At 45.8% G+C, this 23,157-nt stretch overlaps 1 protein-coding gene across 1 annotated transcript in view; it reads left to right on the forward strand.

The window, feature by feature from the left end:
• Positions 1–23,157, forward strand: part of LOC144692814 (atrial natriuretic peptide receptor 2-like) — a 77,643-nt gene that overhangs the window by 9,726 nt on the left and 44,760 nt on the right. Inside the window, exons 4-10 of the mRNA XM_078561890.1 lie at positions 5,587–5,710; positions 8,106–8,210; positions 9,593–9,695; positions 11,600–11,745; positions 14,721–14,814; positions 14,893–15,019; positions 21,507–21,593. Of these exons, the coding sequence (XP_078418016.1) occupies positions 5,587–5,710; positions 8,106–8,210; positions 9,593–9,695; positions 11,600–11,745; positions 14,721–14,814; positions 14,893–15,019; positions 21,507–21,593 (786 nt within the window). The remainder of the gene's footprint in view (positions 1–5,586; positions 5,711–8,105; positions 8,211–9,592; positions 9,696–11,599; positions 11,746–14,720; positions 14,815–14,892; positions 15,020–21,506; positions 21,594–23,157) is intronic.

Raw genomic sequence — 23,157 nt, forward strand, 5'->3', positions numbered from 1 at the left:
GGGATTCAGTGATGGTAATGCTATTGTACATCATGGGGAGATAGTTAGATTCTCTCTTGTTGGAGATGGTGTGGCGCGAATGTTACTTGCCACTTATCAGCCCAATCCTGGATATTGTCCAGGTCTAGCTGCATTTGGACATGGACTGCTTCAGTCTCTGAGGACTCGCGAATGGTGCTGAACATTGTGCAGTCATCAACGAACATCCCCATTTCTCACCTAATGGTGGAAGGAAGGTCATTGATGAAGCAGCTGAAGATGGTTGGGCCTCGGACATTATCCTGAGGAACTCCTGCAGTGATGTTCTGGAGCTGAAATGACTGACCTCCAACAACCACAACTATCTTCTTTTCTGCTAGGTATGACCCCAACCAGTGGAGAGTTCTCTACCTGGTTACCATTGACTCCAGTTTTGCTAGGGCTCCTTGATGCCACACTCTGTCAAATGCTGCCTTGATGTCAAGGGCAGTCGCTCTCACCTAACCTTGGGAGTTCAGCTCCTTTGTCCATGTTTGAACAAAGGCTGTCATGAGGTCAGGAGCTGAGTGGCCCTGGCAAAACCCAAACTGAGCATCAGTGATCAGGTTATTGCTAAGCAAGTGCCGCTTGATAGCACTGTTGATGACCCCTTCCATTACTTTAGTGATGATTGAGAGTAGACTGATGGGGTGGTAATTGGCCGGGTTGGATTTGTCCTGCTTTTTGTGTGCAGGACATACCTGGGCAATTTTCCACATAGCCAAGTAGATGCCAGTGTTGTAGCTGTACTGGAACAGCTTAGTTTGAGGTGCGGCAAGCACAAGTCTTCAGTCCTATTGCCAGAATATTGTCAGGGTCCATAGCCTTTGCAGTATCCAGTGCCTTTAGCCATTTCTTGATATCACGTGGAGTGAATCGAATTGGCTGAATACTGGCATCTGTGATGCTGGGGACCGCCGGAGGAGGCCGAGATGGATCATCCACTCGGCATTTCTGGCTGAAGATTGTTGCAAATACTTCAACCTTGTCGTTTGCATTGATGTGCTGGGCTCCTCCATCATTAAGGATGGGGATATTTGTGGAGCCTCCTCCTCCAGTGAGTTGCTGAATTGTCCACCACCATTCACGACTGTTGGTTGTGGGACCGCTTTGCCCACCATTAATTAACGGGCCACTTAAGGCCCTTGACTCACCAATCGACACTGATTTTTTTGGCACCCGTGCAATCTTCGGGTCGGCGCACGGGCGCAACGGGCAGGCGGGTAGGACACATTTGTATAAACCTCATCCATGGGCGAGATAAGAGGGCTCAAAGGAGGCATGAGTGTGCTCTCTCAAGTATTGATGTTTCAAAGTTATTGAAACTTGCCTGTGTGATCTGCAATATTTCAAAACGCACACCAGCTGCTTTGTCTGGACTCTTAACCCTCAGGTCAGCACTCTGCAGTGAGGAATCTTTTTTGGGCCTGCAGGTTTCAGGGAGCCTTCCTTTAGCCTGGGAATGGGAGCTGCACTCTCCGCTGGAAGCACCTCCTCAGAGGAGGAAGGGAGGGCTGGAAGGGGGAGGAGGCCAGGAGTGCACATTTAGCCTCCAGGGGAGCCACCTTTGGGAGGACAGGCGCAGGCACAAGGGGTGCAGGGCCAAGAGGTAGACCAAGGTGGAAGGGGCCACAGAAGATGCCACTATCCTGCTGCCAGGGTTTACAGGCGGTGAAGCAGCTACCTCAATATGACTGAGGTGCAGTTCTGAAGGAGGGTCCGTCTCTCAAGGGAGACAGTCAGCTATATCTATCAGATAATTGGGCCTGTGATGTCCGCTAACTGTGTGGGCAGACACCCCATGCCATTGGCTCTAAAGGTCACAGCTGCCCTCGACTTCTATGCCTCTGGCTCCTTCCAGGGCTTAGTGGGTGATCATTGTGGTGTCTCCCAATCAGCTGTCCACACTTGTGTCAAGCAGGTCACAGACGCCCTGTTCAGACGGGCATTGACCTTCATCCACTTCCGCTGTGACCAGGCAAGTCAGACACAGCGAGCCAGAGGCTTCGCGGCCATTGCTGGCTTCCCCCGTGTCCAGGGTGCTATAGACTGTACACATGTGGCCATCAAGGCGCCAGCAGGTGAGCCCGGTGCCTTCGTCAACAGGAAGGGCTTCCACTCCATGAACGTGCAGATAGTGTGTGATCACAGGATGCTGATTCTACAAGTCTGTGCAAGGTACCCAGGCAGCTCCCATGACGCCTACATCCTCAGACACTCCCAGGTGCTGGGGCTCTTCAGTGCTCCAGCCCGGCTGGATGGATGGCTGCTGGGTGACAAGGGCTATCCCCTCAGAAGGTGGCTCATGACACCTCTCCGCCATCCAAGAACAGAAGCTGAGCAGCGGTACAATAGGAGCCAGGGCACCACAAGGGCTGTGGTGGAGAAAACCATCGGTCTTCTCAAGATGCGCTTCCGATGCCTGGACCGCTCAGGGGGCGCACTCCAATACCCCCAGATCATGCCTCAGTGATAGTGGTTGCATGCTGCACTCTCCACAATCTCGCGCTGGAAAAGGGGGATGCAGTGGATGATGAAGACGTCGACGCAGTGGCTGCAGCTGCACACGATGAGGGCAACAGTTAGTCCGAGGATGAACATGCACAGGGAAATTCTGAGGGGGTAGACGCTGACCCGGGCATAGTGCAGGGACACAGGGACACCCAGGAGGCTTTAATCCAACGAACCTTCAGCTAGCACACCACAGTGGACCTCCAGGACAAGCCTGGGCTGTAGGTTCCATACTCGATGCATAAGTGCCAAATCTTCCAGGTTAGGAACAGTAACTCAGGGCCTTGTTAATAAAACTGAATGTCCCACAAAGCACCCCTAACGTTTTTGGAAACCATACACATGCAGAAGAAAAGAGGCACCCTCAGCCATAGTCATGTCTGAATTTAATATCACAGGCAAAGAAACTTAATGAAACAAAATGTCAAGGGTGTTCCAATTCAAAGCAACTCATAAAAACCTCATCTCGGGCCAACTCAAAAGCACCAGTGATAAACCCGTGGTGTGCCTAAGGTGCCTTATGTTTATGTCTCCGGGTGCTACGTCTGGGTGCTGCTGATTACATAACTAAATGGGAATGTGAGTTGTGAGGAGGATGCAAAGAGGCTTCAAGGGGATTAAGGCAAACTAAGTGAGCGGGCAAGAACATGGTAGATGGAATATAATGTGGGAAAATGTGAAGTTATCCACTTTGTTAGGAAAAACAGAAATGCAGAATATTTCTTCAATGGTGAGAGTGTTAATGTCCAAAGGGACCTGGGTGTCCTTGTTCATAATCTCACTGAAAGCTAGCATGTAGGTACAGCAAGCAATTAGGAAGGCAAATGGTCTGTTGGCCTTTGCAAGAGGATTTGAGTACAGGAATGAAGATCTCTTGCTGCAATTATATAGAGCCTTGGTAAGGCCACACCTGGGGCAAAGTTTAACGCCTCGCGGGCGGGCGCGCAACTGACCTGAACAGATATGAAATGACATAAGATGATGTCGAGCAAGCGCCTTGACGTCATCCCAAACACAACCAACCTTCAGGTCGGCGGGCACACGCGGTGTCGGAGCCATCCCCGCCAATAATTAAAAGGCCACTTAAGGCCATTAAAAAGGCAATTGTTTGCAATTTGACATTGCCCGTGCGATTTCACGCTCGTCGCATGGGCAAAATGGGCAGGCAGGTAGCCCACTTTTAACGAAACCTCATCCAAAGGAGGGATTAAAAGGGTCAGCAGCATTGCCAGTGTGAGTGGTGAGGGGTTTAGGAGATAGTTTGCTGCTGGTTGCTTATTTGAACTTGACAGCTTCATCTTTGGTCTGAGCTTCAGTCTTAGCATTACTAGGCCCCATTCCATGGCTCATTGGTGTCCCCAAGGCCCCCGGAGGATTTTGACCATGTGGGCCCTTTCAGGTATCAGGCAGCCTTCTGTTACCCTGGTAATGGGGATTGTGCTCTCCGCTGGTGGCACATCCTCTGAGGAGGAAGAGAGGGGCAGACTTGGAAATATTACATTTAGTAACCCTAACCCTAACCCATATCCAATTCAGAAGAGACAGAGGTAAGGGTAAGTTTTGCGAAGCTCTAGTTGTTTGCAGTGCGTGCTTGATTAAAATGCAATGAGGAGGAAATCTGGACAGCTTAGTGCCAGGTAACTGACCCCTCTGCCCAGTTCTACAATTAGGACAGCCAATGAGTGAGCCTCTGTGCTGGGAGGAAAGTTTTACAAAACTCACCCTGTGGTATCAAGTTCCCCTTGTCGTGCCTCACTGACATTCATTAAACTCAACTTCTACAACATCCCATCGCCACATCTCATCCTCTATGAGTGAGATTGGCAACATAAGGCCTGGTTCTCCATTCACTAGGGATTATCTGACTTTGAACAATAGTGTAAAATGAACAATATAGGATCACACCCTTGTTATCATCCCTTCCAATTTTAATTTCTGTTGACTTTATTGGAAATGAAAATTGGAAGAAATATACGGTGGGCAGTTGAGGTTTTAAATATCCCACTGCCTCCAAGCATGACTAAATACTCAACCTCCCCCTGTTGTTCTTTTTACCTCAATCTTTGGATGCCAGAGGTTAAACTACATACTGTTGAGTTATTCTCCTTATAGCAGGGAAAGTTAAGAAGAGATTTGATGGAGGTGTTCAAAATCATGAAGGGTTTTGCTAGAGTAAAGAAGGAGAAACTGTTTTTAAAGGCAGAATTGTGTGTGCCATCTACAAGATGCACTGTAGCAACTCACCAAGGCTCCTTCGATAGCACCTTCCAAACCCATGACCTCTACCACCTACCACAAGGGCAGCGGATACATGGGAACACCACCACCTGGAAGTTCCTCTCTAAGTCACTCACCACCCTGACTTGGAAATATATCACTGTTCCTTCACTGTCGCTGGGTCAGAATCCTGGAACTCCCTTCCTAACAGCACTGTGGATGTACCTACACCACATGGACTGCAGCAGTTCAAGAAGGCAGCTCACCACCTTCTTCTCAAGGGCAATTAGGGATGGGCAATAAATGCTGGCCTAACCAGTGATGCCCACATCCTATGAAAGAATGAAAAAAAGGAGGGTCAGTGACCAGACAGACACAGATTGCAGGGAAATGGCAAAAGAACCAGGGGTGACATGAACAAAATTGTTAATGACTTGTTATGACCTAGAATGCACTACCTGAGGGTGGGGTAGTAGGTCCAGTGATAATGTTCAGAAGGATATTGAATAAATACTGATAGGGGAAAAGTTTGCAGGGTTATGGTGAGTGGGATGAATTGGATAGCTCTTTCAAAGAGCGAGTATAGCCATAATGGGCTGAATGGCTGCCTCTGAGCTGTATGATTTTATGATTCTATCAGAGAACATCCATTGTGAACCTTAATGCATTTATACTGCTTTGATTACGCAAGTACCACATTGGATGTTGTGAAGTATACCCTATCAATACGAATCGCCTGTTAAATGAATGGCTTCAACAAGAACTAAGTGCACTTTATTTTAATTTGCAAATTCAATGATGTTTTGTTTAACACACTTTTGATTTCTTGTTAATACCTAGCAATGCAAGTGAAGCAAAACGATTCTGTGAAGAAAAGGAATGTCCAGTGAACTGGAAAGATGCAACTGAGAGCAACTGCTGTGTTTATCACGCAAACATCCATTCCTGTCCTTTGGGGTTCATGGTGTGTGCTTGTTTTATTTCATGGTCATCCACTGAACGGCCTGTTTCCAAATCCCTGCACGGCTTCACCCTTCTCTATCTCTGTAACCTCCTCCAGTCCCTCTGAAATCTCTTGACCTCTCCAATTCTAGCCTCTTGTTCATCCCCAATTTTTATCACTTCCAGCATTGGCAGCCACGCCTTCAGCTACCACAGACCGAATTCCCTCCCGAAACCTCCCTGTTTCTCCATCTCCTTTCAAACGCACCTTAAAACCTACCTTTTGACTAAACTTTAGCTCGCCTATCTTAATACAGGTCCAGTGTCTCAAATCCAGCTGACCATAACCAGGGGTGTCTGAAAACCGAACATTTTTAGAATGTGCTATGCAGCAATTTTAATTGAGTAAACTAGAAAAAAGCTAACCTGGACAATTCGGTTAGGCACTGCCTTGGTGCCGTGTGGCGCCAGACTAGTTATCCTCTTCGCTGCGCAGTTTATTCCGTACTCCAGGCAACCCTTGACCACCCCCCCAACTGCCCCTGGCCCAAACCGCCCAACTCGAAATTCGTCAAGATCCGAAATTCGGCACGGCCTCAGTCCCAAGCTGCCGGTTTTGAAACACCAGCACCTGGATCGCTTTATGCGGCTCAGTGACAAATTTTGTTTAATAATGGCTCCTGTGAAGCCCCTTGTGATGTTTTACGATGTTAATGGTGTTATTAGTCGATCAGAACTTGAGGGGAATTATATTTCTTGGTGTTGCTGGTAACACTGACGGTAGAATTCCAGCAGTTGCTGTGGAGGGGGCGCATTAAGTCAGTCCATGCAGGTTTCCTGTGGCCCACTTACCCTGATGAAACTGTAAGCAATTTTTTTTTTTTGCAATATTTTTGGGATTTTTGTCAGAGAGCCAGAGGTGAGGTGAGTAAAATGATACTTACACAACGAGCTGTGATCCGGAATGTGCTGCCTGAAAGGGCGGTGGAAGCAGATTCAGTCATAACTTTCAAAAGGGAATTGGATAAATACTTGCAGGGGAAAGTTTGCAGAGCTATGGAGCAAGAGTTAGCAAGTGGGATAAACTAGATAGCTCTAGGAGCCAGCACAGACTCAAGATAGGCTCAGATAGTCTCCTCTGTGCTGTAACATTCTGTGACCAGCTACAATTACAATGAATATATGTTTACACTGTGCTTACGCATAACAAACAGGGCTGTTTTTTTTAAAAATGAATTAATTGCCGTGGGCAAGGCTGACATTTATAACCCTGAATAGTCCTTCTTTATACAACTGAGTGGCTTGCTAGGCCATTTTACAATCAGCCACGTTGGTGCTGGTCTTGGAATCACATGCAGGCCAGACCAGGTGGCGGGCAGCAAATGTCCTTCTGCTAAAGGCCACAAGTGAACCAGGTGCGCTTTTACAACCTGACAGCTTCCTGGTTACTTCTCCCGAAACCATTTTATTTGATCTCCAGGCATCTTAAACTGAATTCAAATGCTCATGGTGGGATTTGAACTCACAGGGCAGAATTTTCCATTGCGGAGACTAAGTGCAGTGGCCGGCGGGATTACAGGCGAGTTCCCAGCTGATCGGTGGGTCAGAGTCTCACACCCGATCTTCCACTTGAAACCTCATTAATTACGCATTGGCGAGCTGCTCACTGAATCACGTGGAGGGCCGATGACTGATACTCAGAGGTGAACGTTGTCAATATTAGCAGCTGTGGGCTTAACAAGTTGGAATGAAATTTCTTTCTCTGCTGTTGTCATGGGCAATGGAGGATGGGTAATAGATGCTGGCTTAGCCAGTGACACCCACATCCCATAAATGAATTTAAAAAAACGTCTCTTTGGATCAATTGGCAGTACATTCCTAGCCTGCATTTACTCACCGCTGGGTAGATAAACCAAACAAATTAGTTCTGGCCAAGACACTCAGTGATTGTCAGTGAACGTAGTCAGAAAAGTTGTGACTGTTTCCCTTGGAGAAAAGAAAGATGAGAGGAGATTTGGTAGAGGTGTTCAAAATCATGAGAGGCCTGGACAGAGCAGATAGGGAGGGACTGTGCATATTGGGTGATGGTTAACAACCAGAGGATGCGGATTTAAAATAATTGGCAAAAAAAGGCACTGGCAACATGAAGGGAAGCTTCTTTAGCCAACAAGTGGTTCGGGTCTGGAATGCATTGCCTGAGAGTGTGGTGGAGGCAGGTTCAACGGAGACCTTCAATAGGGAATTGGACAAGTAGCTGAAGAGATTTGCAAGGCTACGGGGAAAGAGCAGGGGAGTGGGACCAGCTGAGCGACTCTCGCGGACATGGACACAATAGGTCAAATTGTATCCTTCTATCCTGTAACCGTTCTATGGCTGATGGATCTCACAGTTGGAATTTTGAATATTGCTTATTTCAGAAAGAAGGCGGCATCTGTGGCCCCTGGATTCCAGATGATGGGAAAATAGTTACTCACACCATTTCGCAAGCGGGAAAGATGTCCCAGCAAAACTGGACAAGTAAGGTACAGGTTTATGAGCAGTTGGGCCATTCATGTTTAAACGCAACACTTATATCCCGGTCAACTATTGTACCTCAAGTGAATAAAGAAATAAAGGAAAAGTGACAATTCTATCACGACACAGACTCCTTATAACTTTATGGTTGTACAACGCAAGGATTTTTTTGTTTGATGTAACGGGTGCCAGGCATCTCTTCTCCTTAGGCAGTCCCTTGGGATTAGGATGACTTGCTTCCACTCCGGTCCGATGGGTTCTGAGATGGTCTATAAGTCCTATGCGGGATTTGCAGACTCCGCCACATGCGGGACATTTGAAGGGTTGGGTAGATGGGTTGTTTGGAGGTTTGTGAGCTCCCCCCAATGCCTTGACTTCACCACTGCACAATCCCGAGGCAGACTCTCGATGGGCTTGGTGCTTTCCCAAATAACCCTTTTCGATTTTGGTTGGTCACAACTCAGGGACTCCCATGGGGTGGTGGAGACGTTTAACCTCTTCAGGGATGCTTTCAGGACATCCTGAAGAATTTCTGCTGTCCTCCTGGGAGTGTCCTTCCACAACTGAGTTCCGAGTAGAGCAGTTGCTTCAGGAGTCTGGTGTCAGGCATATGAGTGACATGTCCCACTCAGCAGAACTGTTTTTGAGTGATTAGCGCCTTGATACTGGGCAAGTTGGCTTGGGAGAGGACATTGCTGTTGGACTGCCTTTCTTGCCACCAGATTCGGACGACCTTGCGAAGGCACCACTGGTGGTACATAGTTAAAAACTAAGAGGCCGTTTTGCCTTTTGTTCTAAATGCTTAAGAACATAAGAAATAGAAGGAATAGACCATATGGTCTGTCGAGCCTGCCCCATCATTCAATATGATCATGGCTGATCATTGGCCTCAACTCCACAGTCCCGCCCATTCCCCATAACCCTGGATTCCCTGAGAGGCCCGAAATCTGTCTATCCTGACCTTAAAGATATTCCAAGATGGAGCGTCCACAATCCTTACAGAATTCCAAAGATTCACAACTCATGGGGTGAAGAAACTTCTCTTCACCTCAATCCTAAAGGATCGGTCCCTTATTCTGAGACTGTGCCACTGTGTTTTAGATTCCCCAGCCAGAGGAAACAATCTCTCAGTGTCAAATCACCTCTACATCTACCCTGACAAACCCCTTAAGAATTTCTTATGTTTCAATTAGATCACCTGTCATTCTTCTAAACACCAGGAAATATAGGCTTCATCTACTCAATCTCTTCTCATAGAACAAATCCCAGAAACCGGTCTACTGAACATTTGTTGTACTCCTATATGGCAAAGATGTCCACTCAGTCCTCTTGATCCAAGTATTAACAACTGCTTCTCTTATCTGCACATTGAACTGTGCTCTGTTTTTAGGTTGTCTTGGTCCATGTTGGAGTGACTTCACTAATTGCTCATGTTAAAGTGGGACGTATGCATGCTGCCTTAGAAGCGAAGACAAGAGTACTAAGTGCACAAGGTACTGCTTTATCTGATTCTATGCGTCAGAGTAAACTATTTTCTCACGTTGATAAGAGATAATGATCGTTTAGATACTTCTTCCCATTGGTATGTAACGCTCAACACCTGAGAAATGAGAAGCACCAGCACAGGATTGTTCCCATTTACTCAAGTTTATTGTGACCCTGAATCCCGATATAGACAAAGACAGCCTTTAATCGGGGAATGTGACTTGACCACAGAGGGTGATTAGTCCTTGCAGTGGAAGGAGAACATTTCTTCACCAATGTTCCCTGCCCTCCCCACTTGGCATCTCATCTTTGGGATTCCTGATCTTGGGTTACGTCCCTACTCTAGACAACACCCAATCTTACCCCCCTGCTCCTCTTATCACAAATCTTTAGCTTTGGTCATTTCATTACTTTCCACCTCTTTCTAGGCAATTGCTCTCTTCACTCTGCCCCCATCAAACCTCCTGCAGATATTTGTCATATTGCAGCTTTGAAATTGTCTGATTAATATGTGGAGTTTGCAGCTGTGTCCTGATAATACATTTTTTAAGGTTATTATGTTTGTTTTGTTTTTGTCAAATCAGCAAGATCTTCTATGACTACCTAAGAGAGGTCAGCAGGACTTAATAATCTTTCTACTGAACAAATCCTTCATCATTCCTCTGCTGACTTAGATTTTAATTCCTGATTCCTCATGTACTAACTAGGTTTTATATGTCGTCAGTCTGAATACCTAGAAATTGTTCATCCACTAGATAAAATATACAGCATAGAGACAGACTCATCAACTCAGCTGGTCCTTGCTGGTGTTTCTGCTCCACCAAAGCCTCCTCCCAACCCCACTTCATCTCACTCCATCGCCATATCCTTCTATTCTTTTCTCCTTCATGGGTAGAATTTTCCACCCATTGGTGGGGGGGATTGTACGGGGGTTGGGCACGGGCGGGCGTGGACCCAATTGGTGCCCCGATTGGATCCATGTCGCCATTTTACGTGGGTGGGCCAATTAAGGCCCGCCCAGTGTGATGTGCGCCTGGAAGCACTGTGCACTCCCTGTGCAGGCGGTGGAGGAGGGTTCCCTGAGTCGGGGAGTGCGCTCTTTCGTGCATGCGTGTGAAAGAGCGCAGAAATCTCCCTGAGGCACAGAGGTGCCCCAGGGAGATAAGTTTTAAGTTTTGAAAGGTAAATAACGTGGAGAAATAACTGTTATGACATGTCACCTCATGTGAAACTGCCACATGAGCCGGGACATGTGCATTAATTTTAATAAAAGTTTGTGTTGGCTGCACGCCCGCTGAACTGAAAATCTAAGCGGGGGGGAGGGGCCCGCTCGCCGAGCCAAAGATTCAGGCCCATGTGTTTATCCAGCTTCCCCTTGAATGCTTCTCTGTAATTCACATCAATCATGCCTTTTAGTAGCAAGTTCCACATTCTCACCACCCTCTGGGTAAATAAGTTTCTCCTCAATTCTTCCCCACTGGATTTATTAGTGACGACCTAGTTTTTATGTCCCCTAACTTGTCTCAGCTGACAAGTGGAAACATCTTCCCTTGATCAGAAACCATTTGTTGCAATGAGTGCCACACCTCAGCCCCAAGCCCAGAAAACAAAACAGATCAGAATTATATCTATAAAATGCTGGACGTCTTATTTGCAGCATTCACTTCCGGTTAGCATCATAATTCCTTCTTGCACATGTAGACAGATTCTTTGACTTATCATGAAAAATGTCATAGGGGATCGGTTAATATTTTAATATTAATGTTAAACGTATATTTTGAATAAATATTTTACATGAGCTCCTTCTCTAAGTGGCACCTTCACATTGTTACATTATTGTTATCTACTAACAACATTAATTGGAACCTGAATTCTTCCAAATGGTGTTTTCATTAAACTTGTGTTGCATTAGTTTGTGATGATGGTGTTTGTGACGGGGACGAGCGATGTGATACCTGTCCTGCTGACTGTGGAGCCTGCCCCATGTCTATGGGGATCAAAGTTTCGATTGGACTTCCGATTACCCTGTTCTGTAGTGGGTTTATACTCACTCTGGTGGTATGTAGTGATAATCCTGATCCACTTCAGTTTATCTGTTTAATCGAGTAGATCCGCATGACGAGGATTAAATCTTCAGTGTTTACATGTAAACTGTGCGTGCTTGTGATGGGATGATGTGTATTACAGGTCAGTTTACCAGGGTGGGATTCTGGAGGGGAGCAACATCGCCTAGGGGTAAATTTGGTGTCACAATTTTTCAATGATTACTATATTATGAATTGGTTAAATTACCCTTTTGTGTCATCAAATCATTTTAGTGAAATTGTTTTCATTGTTTTCAGATGAGATGTCAAAAAATAAGTCATTTTACTATTCTCAGTGAATTCATTATAATAGTGTTTTGACTGAAGTCACACATCCTTACTTGATATTAACCTTACACAACATGTGTCATATTATATCAGTTCAATATCGTCACTTTAAAATATTTCTATGCACATAGTTATATTCATTGTCAGGATGTGGGCTGTACTGACTAGGACAGAATTTATTAATCATCTTCTTCAGTTGCCCTGCTTAATACAACTGAGTGGATATTTCAGATGGTAGTTAAGAGTCAACAAATTTCTTGCTGTGCAGCAAATTCCTTACCCAAAGGACAAAGGTGAACCAGATAGGTTTTTTACTGATTCCAGATTTTGTTGAACTAAATTCAAGTTCACAAACTGGCATAGCGCGATTCCCGTAACCTGGATTAATATCCCAGTAACAGAACCACTGCAGCACCACACATGCTATTGATCAGAGTTGATATTCAATGTCTAGGCAATCTTTCTGCTGTTTCATAGAACTAGCCTAAGCCGAAAACTAGCTTTGAACCTAGTTTGCCTTCCTTTATAATTGTTCTATTGTGCGTGGCTGGTCCTATGTAAGAGAGTGAAGTAAATTTAGCAGGACTGAACCTTGTGGCTCCATTCAGCAGATGAACCAGCATCAACTCAGTGAGTGTGCAGGCTGGGGCTCTTCTAGAAAAGGCGAGACCTAATGTAGGCTTTAAAATTAGGGAGAAATTCAATAGGATAAATGTAGAGGCGAACTTTCCATTTCTCAGGAAGTCAAAACTAGTGGATCATAAACTTTAAGATAGTCCCTAATAAATTGAAGTAGGAATTCATGGGAAACTTTTCTATCCAGGCAGTGGAGATTTGATGAAACGCCACCACTGGTTGAGGTGAACATCATGGATACATTGAAGGAGAAGCTAGATAAACACACAGAGGGGAATAAAGAAATGTGTTAATAGAGTGAGATGAAGAGGGGCGGGAGGAGGCTTGAGTGGGGTCCAAACACTGAGGAGGACCCATTGGGCTGAGTGGTCTGTTACTCTGCTGAACATGCTGGGTAATTCTATGTACATGTGAGAGCTGATTTAGGCTGGACGGAGGGAGGGTCAACCGAGTGAAAGGAAGAAAGAACAGGGAAAACAACTTGGAGAAAAGTGATAACAAACCAGCACATTGGCATCCAGGCTTGCCACGGCTTGGATTGCGTGACACAAAGTTGAGCTCCTGGTAAGCGCTTGATCCCCGTGTAGCACCCCCCTCAGTGAAGAAGGGCAAGTCGAACATAAGACACTCCGAGAAACCTAGAAGGAAAGCAGAAGGAAGGATAAAAGCAAAATACTACGCATGCTGGAAATCTGAAATAAAAACAGAAAATGCTGGAAAAACTCAGCAGGTCTGGCAGCATCTGTGGAGAGAGAAACAGAGTTAACGTTTCAAATCCATTTTCGCTCTGAAGAAGAGTCATACGGACGCAAAACGGTAACTGTTTTTCTCTCCACAGATGCCGTCAGACCTGCTGAGCAGAAGGAATGGATTGATGTCATCTGCTTATTACCTCAGGGCTATAAAATCAATGAGGAGAAAAATAAGTAAAGACAAAAAATAAATAATTGTTGCTTAGTGATTAGGAGGAAATGGTGGCGTGCTGGTAGTGTCGCTGGACTAATAACCCGGAGGCTCAGGCTAATGCCCTGACGACATGGATACAAATCCCACCATAGTAGTTGGTGGAATTTAAATTCAATTAATTAATGAAAATCTGGAATGTAAAGCTTGCCCCAGTAATGGTAACCATGGCAGCTATTACCGATTATTGTAAAAACCCACCTTGTTCACGAATGCCCTTTAGGGAAGGAAATCTGTCATCTTTACCTGGTCTGGCCTACATGTGACTCCAGACCCACAGCAATGTGGTTGACTCTTAACTGTCCTCTGAAATGGCCGAGCAAGCCAGTCAGTTCAAGGGCAATTAGGGATGGGCAACAAATGCTGACCTTGCCAGAGATACCCACATCCCATGAAAGAATAAAAAAAACCTGTGATTGTGATGTCCGGGTGTGATTGTTGACAACTATGATCACTACACCAACAACTAACATCACTACACCAACAACTATGATCACTACACCAACAACTAACATCACTACACCAACAACCATGATCACTACACCAATAACTAATATCACTACACCAACAACTAACATCGCTACACCAACAACTAACGTCACTACACTAACAACTAACATCACTATACTAACAACTAACATCACTACACCAGCTTCTCACAGGACAAAGATTCAGAGCATTTACAAAAAAGTATTCACAGAGGAGGAGAGCAAGAAGAAAAGGTAAAAGCTCAAAAAGCAGGGTTTTAAGGAGGTATTTGAAAGCTGGGAAGGTGATGATTAGCCAGACACCCAGCAGACAGGGGCACAGTGGACAGAGAACTGGAAACCAGGAGAGTAACCTGGAATAGAAGCTGCATGTGGGGATCTGTAACAGAGATTGTACAGATAGGGAGAGGGGAGGCCATAGAGGAATTCAGATATAAACAAAGGTTGAGATTCAAATGAAGGACCAAACATATCAACAAAGCCTACCTGCTACTTTGTTAGATCACAGCTATCAATAATCTCTCCATTCGAATCAGTTTTAATTCTAAAAGAACTTTTATGTACTTCTTTTTAGTGGTTGCAATACCAAAAGCAAAAGATGCTTTGGGACGAGCGCTGGATCATCAATCTGAAGGAAATTGAGATAGGTACTCCAACACGTTCTGAGTGTTTGCAGAAATATTCTGTGGAGTCTCTTCATTTCTCATTTCCGGTTTGTGTTTTAGGGAAAGAATTCGCTCCAGGAGTTGGCAGCATCATAACTGTCCAACAAAACAATGGAAATTCAATCCCAAGTCTTATGACAGACATTACTTCAAACACGTACACTGCAAGCCCATCACATAGACAGGGCTTTATACAGACTGGAATTTAGTAAGTCTACATCCCAGTTATGTATTTATGTCATCTTCTGTAATTAAGGGACACGGAATAATGCAGCAAGGTGGTGTTGAAGTGAAAGATCCACCATGATCTTATTGAATATTGGAGCAGGTCGAAGGGTTCAATGAGCTACTCCTGCACCTGTTTCTTATGTTATTAATTGGTTTTCTTTCATGTTTACTTAAAACCAGGCCCTAACCAATATTAATTGCACTGAACCAAGGGTAAATTTGACATGCAATCCCAACCGGAATATCACATAGTAATTATCAAATATTTGTAGCTCTGCTATTCTGCTTTTATCTATGGTCAGTATACAAACCATTGGTTATGCCACTCTATTCCCAAGGATAATGTGATGCCAGGTTTCTTTCTGCTTTACGTCACCTCAAGGCTACTGGGGACTTGGCCCAAACAGGACAGAGTGGCTTCATCTATAACAGGAGCTTGCAAAGAGAGCTAAATCTGTGAAAGGGACATTCCCATCTTTCTGCTCCACTATCCAAGCAATCGCACTATTCCTGATCAGAATAGAGATGATTGCATCATTCCAATCATGTCTGCAGTCGGTGACGGAGAATGAAGTTACGCCGATAACTTACAAGTAACTGTCCTCCACTCACGGCATTTTTCTGCAAAAAAATCACTCTTTCTTCGACCAGGACCTGTAGCTGTAGATTTGGTTAGGGGTTCTGTTTTCTGCAGCTCACAGGGACACTTTTCAAATGGACTCTGTAAACTGGATTGAATAAATCAGCTGCTTGCAGTGAGCCCTGGCATAATGCCCGCCCCCAACTCCAAGCCATTGGCTGATGTAGTGTTATTTTCATTTGTTCATTCAGGGGATTAGGGCACCTCTTCTGAGGCCAGCATCTTCATTGCTCATCCCTAATTTCCCTTGAGAAGGTGGTGGTGCTGCAGTCCATCTGGTGTAAGTACACCCACAGACCCCCGGAGGAGGTCGAGATGGATCATCCACTCGGCTCTTCAGGCTGAAGATTGTTGCAGATGCTTCAGCGTCATCTTTTGAACTGATGTGCTGGGCTCCCCTGCCTTTGAGGATAGGGATATTTATGGAGCCTCCTCCTCCTCCAGTGAGTTGTTTAATTGTCCACCACCATTCACGACTGGATGTGGCAGGACTGCAGAGCTTAGATCTGATTTTTTTAAATTTATTCATTGGATGTGGGAATCACTGGCTAGGCCAGCATTTGTTGCCCACCCCTAATTGCCCTTATTCAGAGGGCATTTTAAGAGTCAACCACATTGCTGTGGGTCTGGAGTCACATGTAGGCCAGACCAGGTAAGGATGGCAGATTTCCTTCCCTAAAGGACATTAGTGAACCAGATGGGTTTTCCCAACAATCGATAATGGTTTCATGGTCATCATTAGACTTTTAATTCCAGATTTTTATTGTATTCAAATCCCACCATCTGTCATGATGGGACTCGAATCTGGATCCTCAGAGCATTACCCTGTCTAAGGGTATTACCCTGGGGCTCTGGATTACTAGTCCAGTGACAATACCACTACGATATCGCCTCCCTCATTGGTGTGGAATCGCTTAGCTCTGTTCCTGCTGTTGTAGCTTCACCAGGTTGACACCTCGTTTTTAGCTATGCCTGATGCTGCTCCTAGCATGCCCTCCTGCACTCTTCATTGAAGCAAGGTTGATCCCCTGGCTTGATGGTAATGGTAGAGTGGGGGATATGCCAGGCCATGAGGTTACAGATTGTGTTCGAGTACAATTCTGCTGCTGATGGCCCAAAGCGCCTCATGGATACCCAGTCTTGAGTTACTAGATCTGTTCAAAATCTATCCATTTAGCACAGTGGTAGTGTCACACAACACGATGGAGGGTATCCTCAATGTGAAAACAGGACTTTGTCTCCACAAGGACTGTGCGGTGGTCACTGCCACCAATACATTTTAAAAACTCATTCATGGGATGCAGGCTTCGCTGGCTGGGCCAGCATTTATTGTCCACCCCTAGTTGCCCTTGAGAAGGTGGTGGTGAGCCGCCTTCTTGAACCACAACTGTTGATGTGATGTAGGTACACCCACAGTGCTGTTAGGGAGGGAGTTCCAGGATTTTGACCCAGTGACAGTGAAGGAACGGTGATATATTTCCAAGTCAGGATGGTGAGTGACTTGGAGGGGAACTTCCAGGTGGTAGTATTTCCATCTATCCGTTGCACTTATCAGATGGTGAACAGGCGTTGGGAGTCAGGAGGTGAGTTTCTCGCTGCAGGATTCCTAGCCTCTGACCTGCTCTTGTAGCCACAGTGTTTTTATGGCTAGTCCAGGTCACTTTCTGGTCAATGGTAACCCCCAGGTTGTTGATAGTGGGGATTTAGCGATGATAATGCTATTGAGTCAAGGGACAATGGTTAAATTCTCTCTTGTTGGAGATGGCCATTGCCTGGCGCATATGTGGTGTGAATGTTACTTGCCACTTGTCAGCCCAAGGCTGGATATTGTCCAGGTCTTACTGCATTTGGACATGGACTGTTTCAGTATCTGGGGAGTAGCAAAAGGTGCTGGACATTGTGTGATCATCAGCGAACATCCCCACTTCTGACCTTATGATGGAAGGAAGGTCATTGATGAAGCAACTAAAGATGGTTAGGCTGAGGACACTACCCTGAGGAACTCCTGCAGTGATGTCCTGGAGCTGAGATGACTGACGTCCAAGAACCACAACAATCTTCCTTTGTGCTAGGTATGACATCAACCAGCGGAGAGATTTCCCCCTGATTCCCATTGACTTAAGTTTTGCTAGGGTTCCGTGATGCCACACTCGGTCAAATGTGGCCTTGGTATCAAGAGCAGTTACTCTCACCTCACCTTGGGAGTTCAGCTGTTTTGTCCATGTTTGAACCAAGGCTGTAATAAGGTCAGGAGCTAAGTGGCCCTGGCGGAACCCAAACTGGGCATCAGAGAGCAGGTTATTGCTAAGCAAGTGCTGCTTGATAGCACTGTTGATGACCTTCCATTACTTTCCTGATGATGGAGAGTAGACTGATGGGGTGATAATTGGTCGGGTTGGATTTGTCCTGCTTTCTGTGTATAGGACATACCTGGGCAATTTCCCACATAGCCAGGTAGATGCCAGTACTGGAACAGCTTGGCTAGTGGTTCGGCAATTTCTGGAGCACAAGTCTTAAGTACTATTGCCAGAATATTGTCAGGGCCCATAGCCTTTGCACTATCCAGTGCCTTCAGCCATTTCTTAATATCACATGGAGTGAATTGAATTGGCTGAAGACTTGCATCTGTGATGCTAAGCATCTGGAGGAGGCAGAGATGGATCATCCACTCGGTACTTCTGGCTGAAGGTTGTTGCAAATGCTTCAGCCTTATCTTTTGCACTGTTGTGCTGGGCTCCCCCATCATTGAGGATGGGGATATTTGTGGAGCCTCCTCCTCCAGTGAGTTGTTTAATTGTCCACCACTATTCACGACTGGACGTGGCAGGACTGCAGAGCTTAGATCTGATCCGTTGATTGTGGGATCGCTTAGCTCTCTCTATGACTTGCTACTTATGCTGTTTGGCAGGCAAGCTGTCCTGTGTTATAGCTTCACCAGGTTGATAGTTAATTTTTAGGTATGTGTGGTGCTGCTCCTGGCATGCCCTCCTGCATTCTTCACTGAACCAGGATTGATTCCCGGCTTGATGGTAATGGTAGAGTGGGGGATATGCCGGGCCACAAGGTTACAGATTGTGTTCGAGTCCAATTCTGCTGCTGCTGATGGCCCACAGCGCCTCATGGATGCCCAGTCTTGAGCTGCTAGATCTGTTCGAAATCTATCCCATTTAGCATGGTGGTAGTGCCACACAACACGATGGAGAATGTGAAGGCAGGACTTCGTCTCCACAACGACTGCACGGTGGTCACTCCTACTATACTGTCATGGACAGATGAATCTGCAGCAGGCAGGTTGGTGAGGGTGAGGTCAAGTATGTTTTTCCCTTTTGTTGATTCCCTCACCACCTGCTGCAGACCCAGTCCAGCAGCTATGTCATTTAGGATTCAGCCAGCTCGGTCAGTACTAGTGCTACCGAGCCACTCTTGGTAATGGACATTCAAGTCCCCACCCAGAGTACATTCTGTGCCTTTACCACCCTCAGTGCCTCTTCCAACATGGAGGAGCACTAAATTATCAACTGAGAGAGGGCTGTATGTGGTGATCAGCAGGAGGTTTCCTTGCCCATTTTGACCTGATGCCATGAGACTTCATGGGCCCAAGAGTCGATGCTGAGCACTCCCAGGGGAACTCCCTCCCGACTGTACACCACTGTGCTACCACCTCTGCTGGGTCTCTCATACTGGTGGGACAGGACATACCCAGGTGTCATGATAGTGGTGTCTGGGACATTGTAAGGCACGATTCCATGAGTATGGGCCACTCAGCTCCTGACCTCATTACAGCCTTTGTCCAAACATAGATAAAAGAGCTGAACTCAAGAGGTGAGTTTGCGACTGCCCTTGATATCAAGGCAGCATTTAACCGAGTGTGGCAGCAAGATTGGATAGGCTAGAGTTCTCCTCCTTGGATCAGAGGAGGCTAAGGGGGGATTTGATTGAGATGTGCAAAATTGTGAGGGACCTCGATAGAATGGGTGGGAAGGACCCATTTACTTTAGAAGAGAGGTCAGTGTCCAGGGGGCATAGACTTAAAGTGATTGGTAGAAACATTAGAAGGGAGATGAGGAAAACATTTTTCAGGCAGAGGGTGGTGGGGCTCACTGCCTGAAAGGGCAATAGAGGCAGACACTCTCAACTCATTTAAAAAGGTGTCTGGATATGGATCTCACATGCTGTAACCTGCAGAGCTACAGACCAAATACTGGAAAGTGGGGCTAGGTTGCGTGGTTCATTTTTTGGCCAGCGCAGACCTGATGGGCCAAGTGGTCTCTTTCTGAGCCGTAAACTTTCTATGGTTCTAAGGAGCCCTAGCTGAACTGGAGTCAATGGGAGTCTGGTGTGGAGGGTGAGGGGAGGAAACTCTCTGCTGGTTGGAGTCATACCTAGCACAAAGAAAGATGGCTGCGTTTGTTGGAGGTTATTTATCTCAGTCCCAGCACATCATTGCAGGAGTTCCTCAGGGTAGTGTCCTCGGCCCAACCATCTTCAGCTGCTTCATCAATGACCTTCCTTCCATCATAAATCAGACGTGGGGATGTTTGCTGATGATTGCACAATGTTCAGTAACATTTACGATGACACAGCAAGAACTGGAAAACATTCAGGCTTGGGCTGTTAAGTGTTAAGAAACATCTCTAACAAGAGAGAATCCAACCATCTCCCCTTGATGTTCAATGGCACTGCAATTGCTGAATCCCCCACTGTCAACATCCTGGGGGGTTACCATTGACCAGAAACTAAACTGGACTAGCCATATAAATACAGTGGCTACAAGAGCAGGTCAGAGGCTGGGAATTCTGTGGTGAGTAACTCACCTCTTGACTCCTCAAGGCCTTCCTCTACCACCTTGGGACAAGGGCAGCAGATACATAGGAACACCAGCACCTGCAAGTTCCCCTCCAAGTCACTCAGCGTCCTCACTTGGAAATATATCGCCGTTTCTTCACTGTTACTGGGTAAAAATCCTGGAACTCCCTCCTTAACAGCACTGTGGGCGTACCTACACCACATGGGCTGCAGCGGTTCAAGAAGGCAGCTCACCACCACCTTCTCAAGGGCAATTAGGGATGAGAAATAAATGCTGGCCTAGCCAATGATGCCCACATCCCATGCAAGAATGAAATAAATGTTAGCAATGAGGACTTTGCAAGACTTGGACAAAGCTTGACTTGCCGTTATCATTTCAGGTGCCTAAGTTGACGTCTGATTTCATTCCTTTTCGGCTTCATACCATTTTTAGTACAACTCACTGGCTTTCTAGGTCATTTAAAAGTCAACCACATTATTGTGGGCCCAGACTAGGTAGGGGCAGCAGATTTCCTTCCCTAAAGGAAGATCTGTGATCCATGGAGGTTTTTTCCTCCTTATGACATTTGCCAATGGCTTCCACATATTCCAGATTTTACTAATTGAACTCAGACTCCACCAGCTGCCATAGTGGGATTTGAACCCATGTTCTAGAGCATTATCCTGGACCTTTGGACTACTAGTTCAGTGACATTATCACTACACCACTGTCTATCCCTTAATGGGCAGTGTGATTTTCACAGTGTCCATATACACTCTGATATTCCTACAGGTTTGCCAGGAGGTTGCTAACATCTGGAGCTACGGGAAGAGGTTGGTAACAGACTTTGTGTCGGGGCCTAGAGATCAGTCACTCTCAGAGTCTCCAGCAGCAAAGCAAAGCTGACTGGAAAAGATAAATTCAAATGATATTAATATACATTTTATTTTAAGTAAAAATATTTTTGGAAAACACAGGAATGACAAAAGTGTATCATGGTTTTAATTTACCCTTGTTAAGCCCTTTCCCTTTTTCTTGTAGTGATGGTCGGACAGTGGCTATCAAAAGAATTCCCAAGAAAACCTTTACTCTCTCAAAAACGATCAGGAAAGAAGTAAAACAAGTGAGGTATATGTTAACCTTTGAGCATTAACAGATCGAAAGCGTCTACAAAAAAGCATGTCAGATTATTCTGATTTAATTTAGTTTCAAACACTAAGCTAGTACAATAACTGTGTATTTGTAATTCGTGAAACACAGGGATGGAGGCTTGGGTGGAGTTAGTGGAAAGGGAGCAAATATTTGTTGGTGGGTGAACACAGAATGAGGTGGACCAAAAACAGAAAATGCTGGAAAAACTCAGCAGGTCTGACAGCATCTGTGGAGAGAAAGACAGAGTGAAGAAGAGTCATACGGATTCGAAACGTTAACTTTGTCTTTCTCTCTACAGATGCTGTTAGACCCGCTGAGTTGTTCCAGCATTTTCTATTTTTGTTTCAGATTTCCAGCATCGGCAGTATTTTGCTTTTATCACAGGATGAGGTGGTATATGTGCATGGTGTGTTGCCAACTCTGTAGCTGTAGAAAAGTGGAATGGCTTAATGCTGGCTAACTTTAGAGTGAGGTGGGTGGGGAATGGTGATTAGGGACCACAGTCATTGGCTTCAGCATTCTTGGATTAGGTTTAGCAAATTTACCATGGTCACCATTTCATTATCAAGCAACCCCTTCATGCTGAAAGTATACATGTGGACAGGATAGCAATTAGATGGGATCCCACCACATGTGAAATGCGTTTAACTCTTACTGCCTCATCTCACATATGTGGAATGACGACTTGGACATGGCTCCAAAGCTGCCCGGTGTGGGTGTACACACCAGAGAGGAGTCACACCATAAGGGGAAAACATGGTCTGAGAAAGAAAGGAGGAAGTAAGGTTAAAAAATTAACAAGGCAACTGGGGTCCAAAATGGATAACACATATGGGACTATTGAAGGAAGTACATCAGCTGGGTGACATAAGAACAGTCTCTACATTATGAAAAAGAGAAACCGGGGTAAGTGCAAAAACGATTTACGAGGATGATACAGGAAGAAAGTAATTATACCTATTAGAAAAGTTTAAGCAGGCCTCTCTAGAAAAGAGAAGACTGAGGGGTGACCTGATATAGGCCTTTAAAATTATGAAAGGGTTTGATGGGGTAGACGTAGAGAAGATATTTCCACTTGGGAGACTAGAACTAGGGATCATAAATATAAGATAGAGCAGAATTAGTTGGAGAACTGCTGGGTGCTCGGCGTTGCCTTGGAGACCCAATGCCTTTCAGAGGCAATCAGGCACTTACCTATACAGTGTCGGGACTGCCGCTGAATTAAGCCCCTTGTAGGGTGGATACCCTGTCCCCTAGAGCTGTTAGCCAATCAGAGGCTGGCACTCTGCAGTACTGACAGCTGCCATTATTGCAGACTGGCCTGCTCAGAGGATTAGAGATGAATCCTTCAGAGAAAAGTAACTGGGGCCAGGTACAGGTGCCAGGAAGTGGGGGCACTGACCTGGGGAAGGGAGGGGGAGTCAACAGCAAGGGCAGGGGGATGCCTTCCAGTGTGCCTCCCTCTTCCCATTGCCCAAACTTCCAATCAGACACTGAGGACGTACGAATGAATGATCCCTTTCCCACCCCTCATAAGGCA

This window comes from Cetorhinus maximus, chromosome 17 (assembly GCF_964194155.1).
Source record: "Cetorhinus maximus chromosome 17, sCetMax3.hap1.1, whole genome shotgun sequence".
In the NCBI taxonomy this organism is placed as follows: Eukaryota; Metazoa; Chordata; class Chondrichthyes; order Lamniformes; family Cetorhinidae; genus Cetorhinus; species Cetorhinus maximus.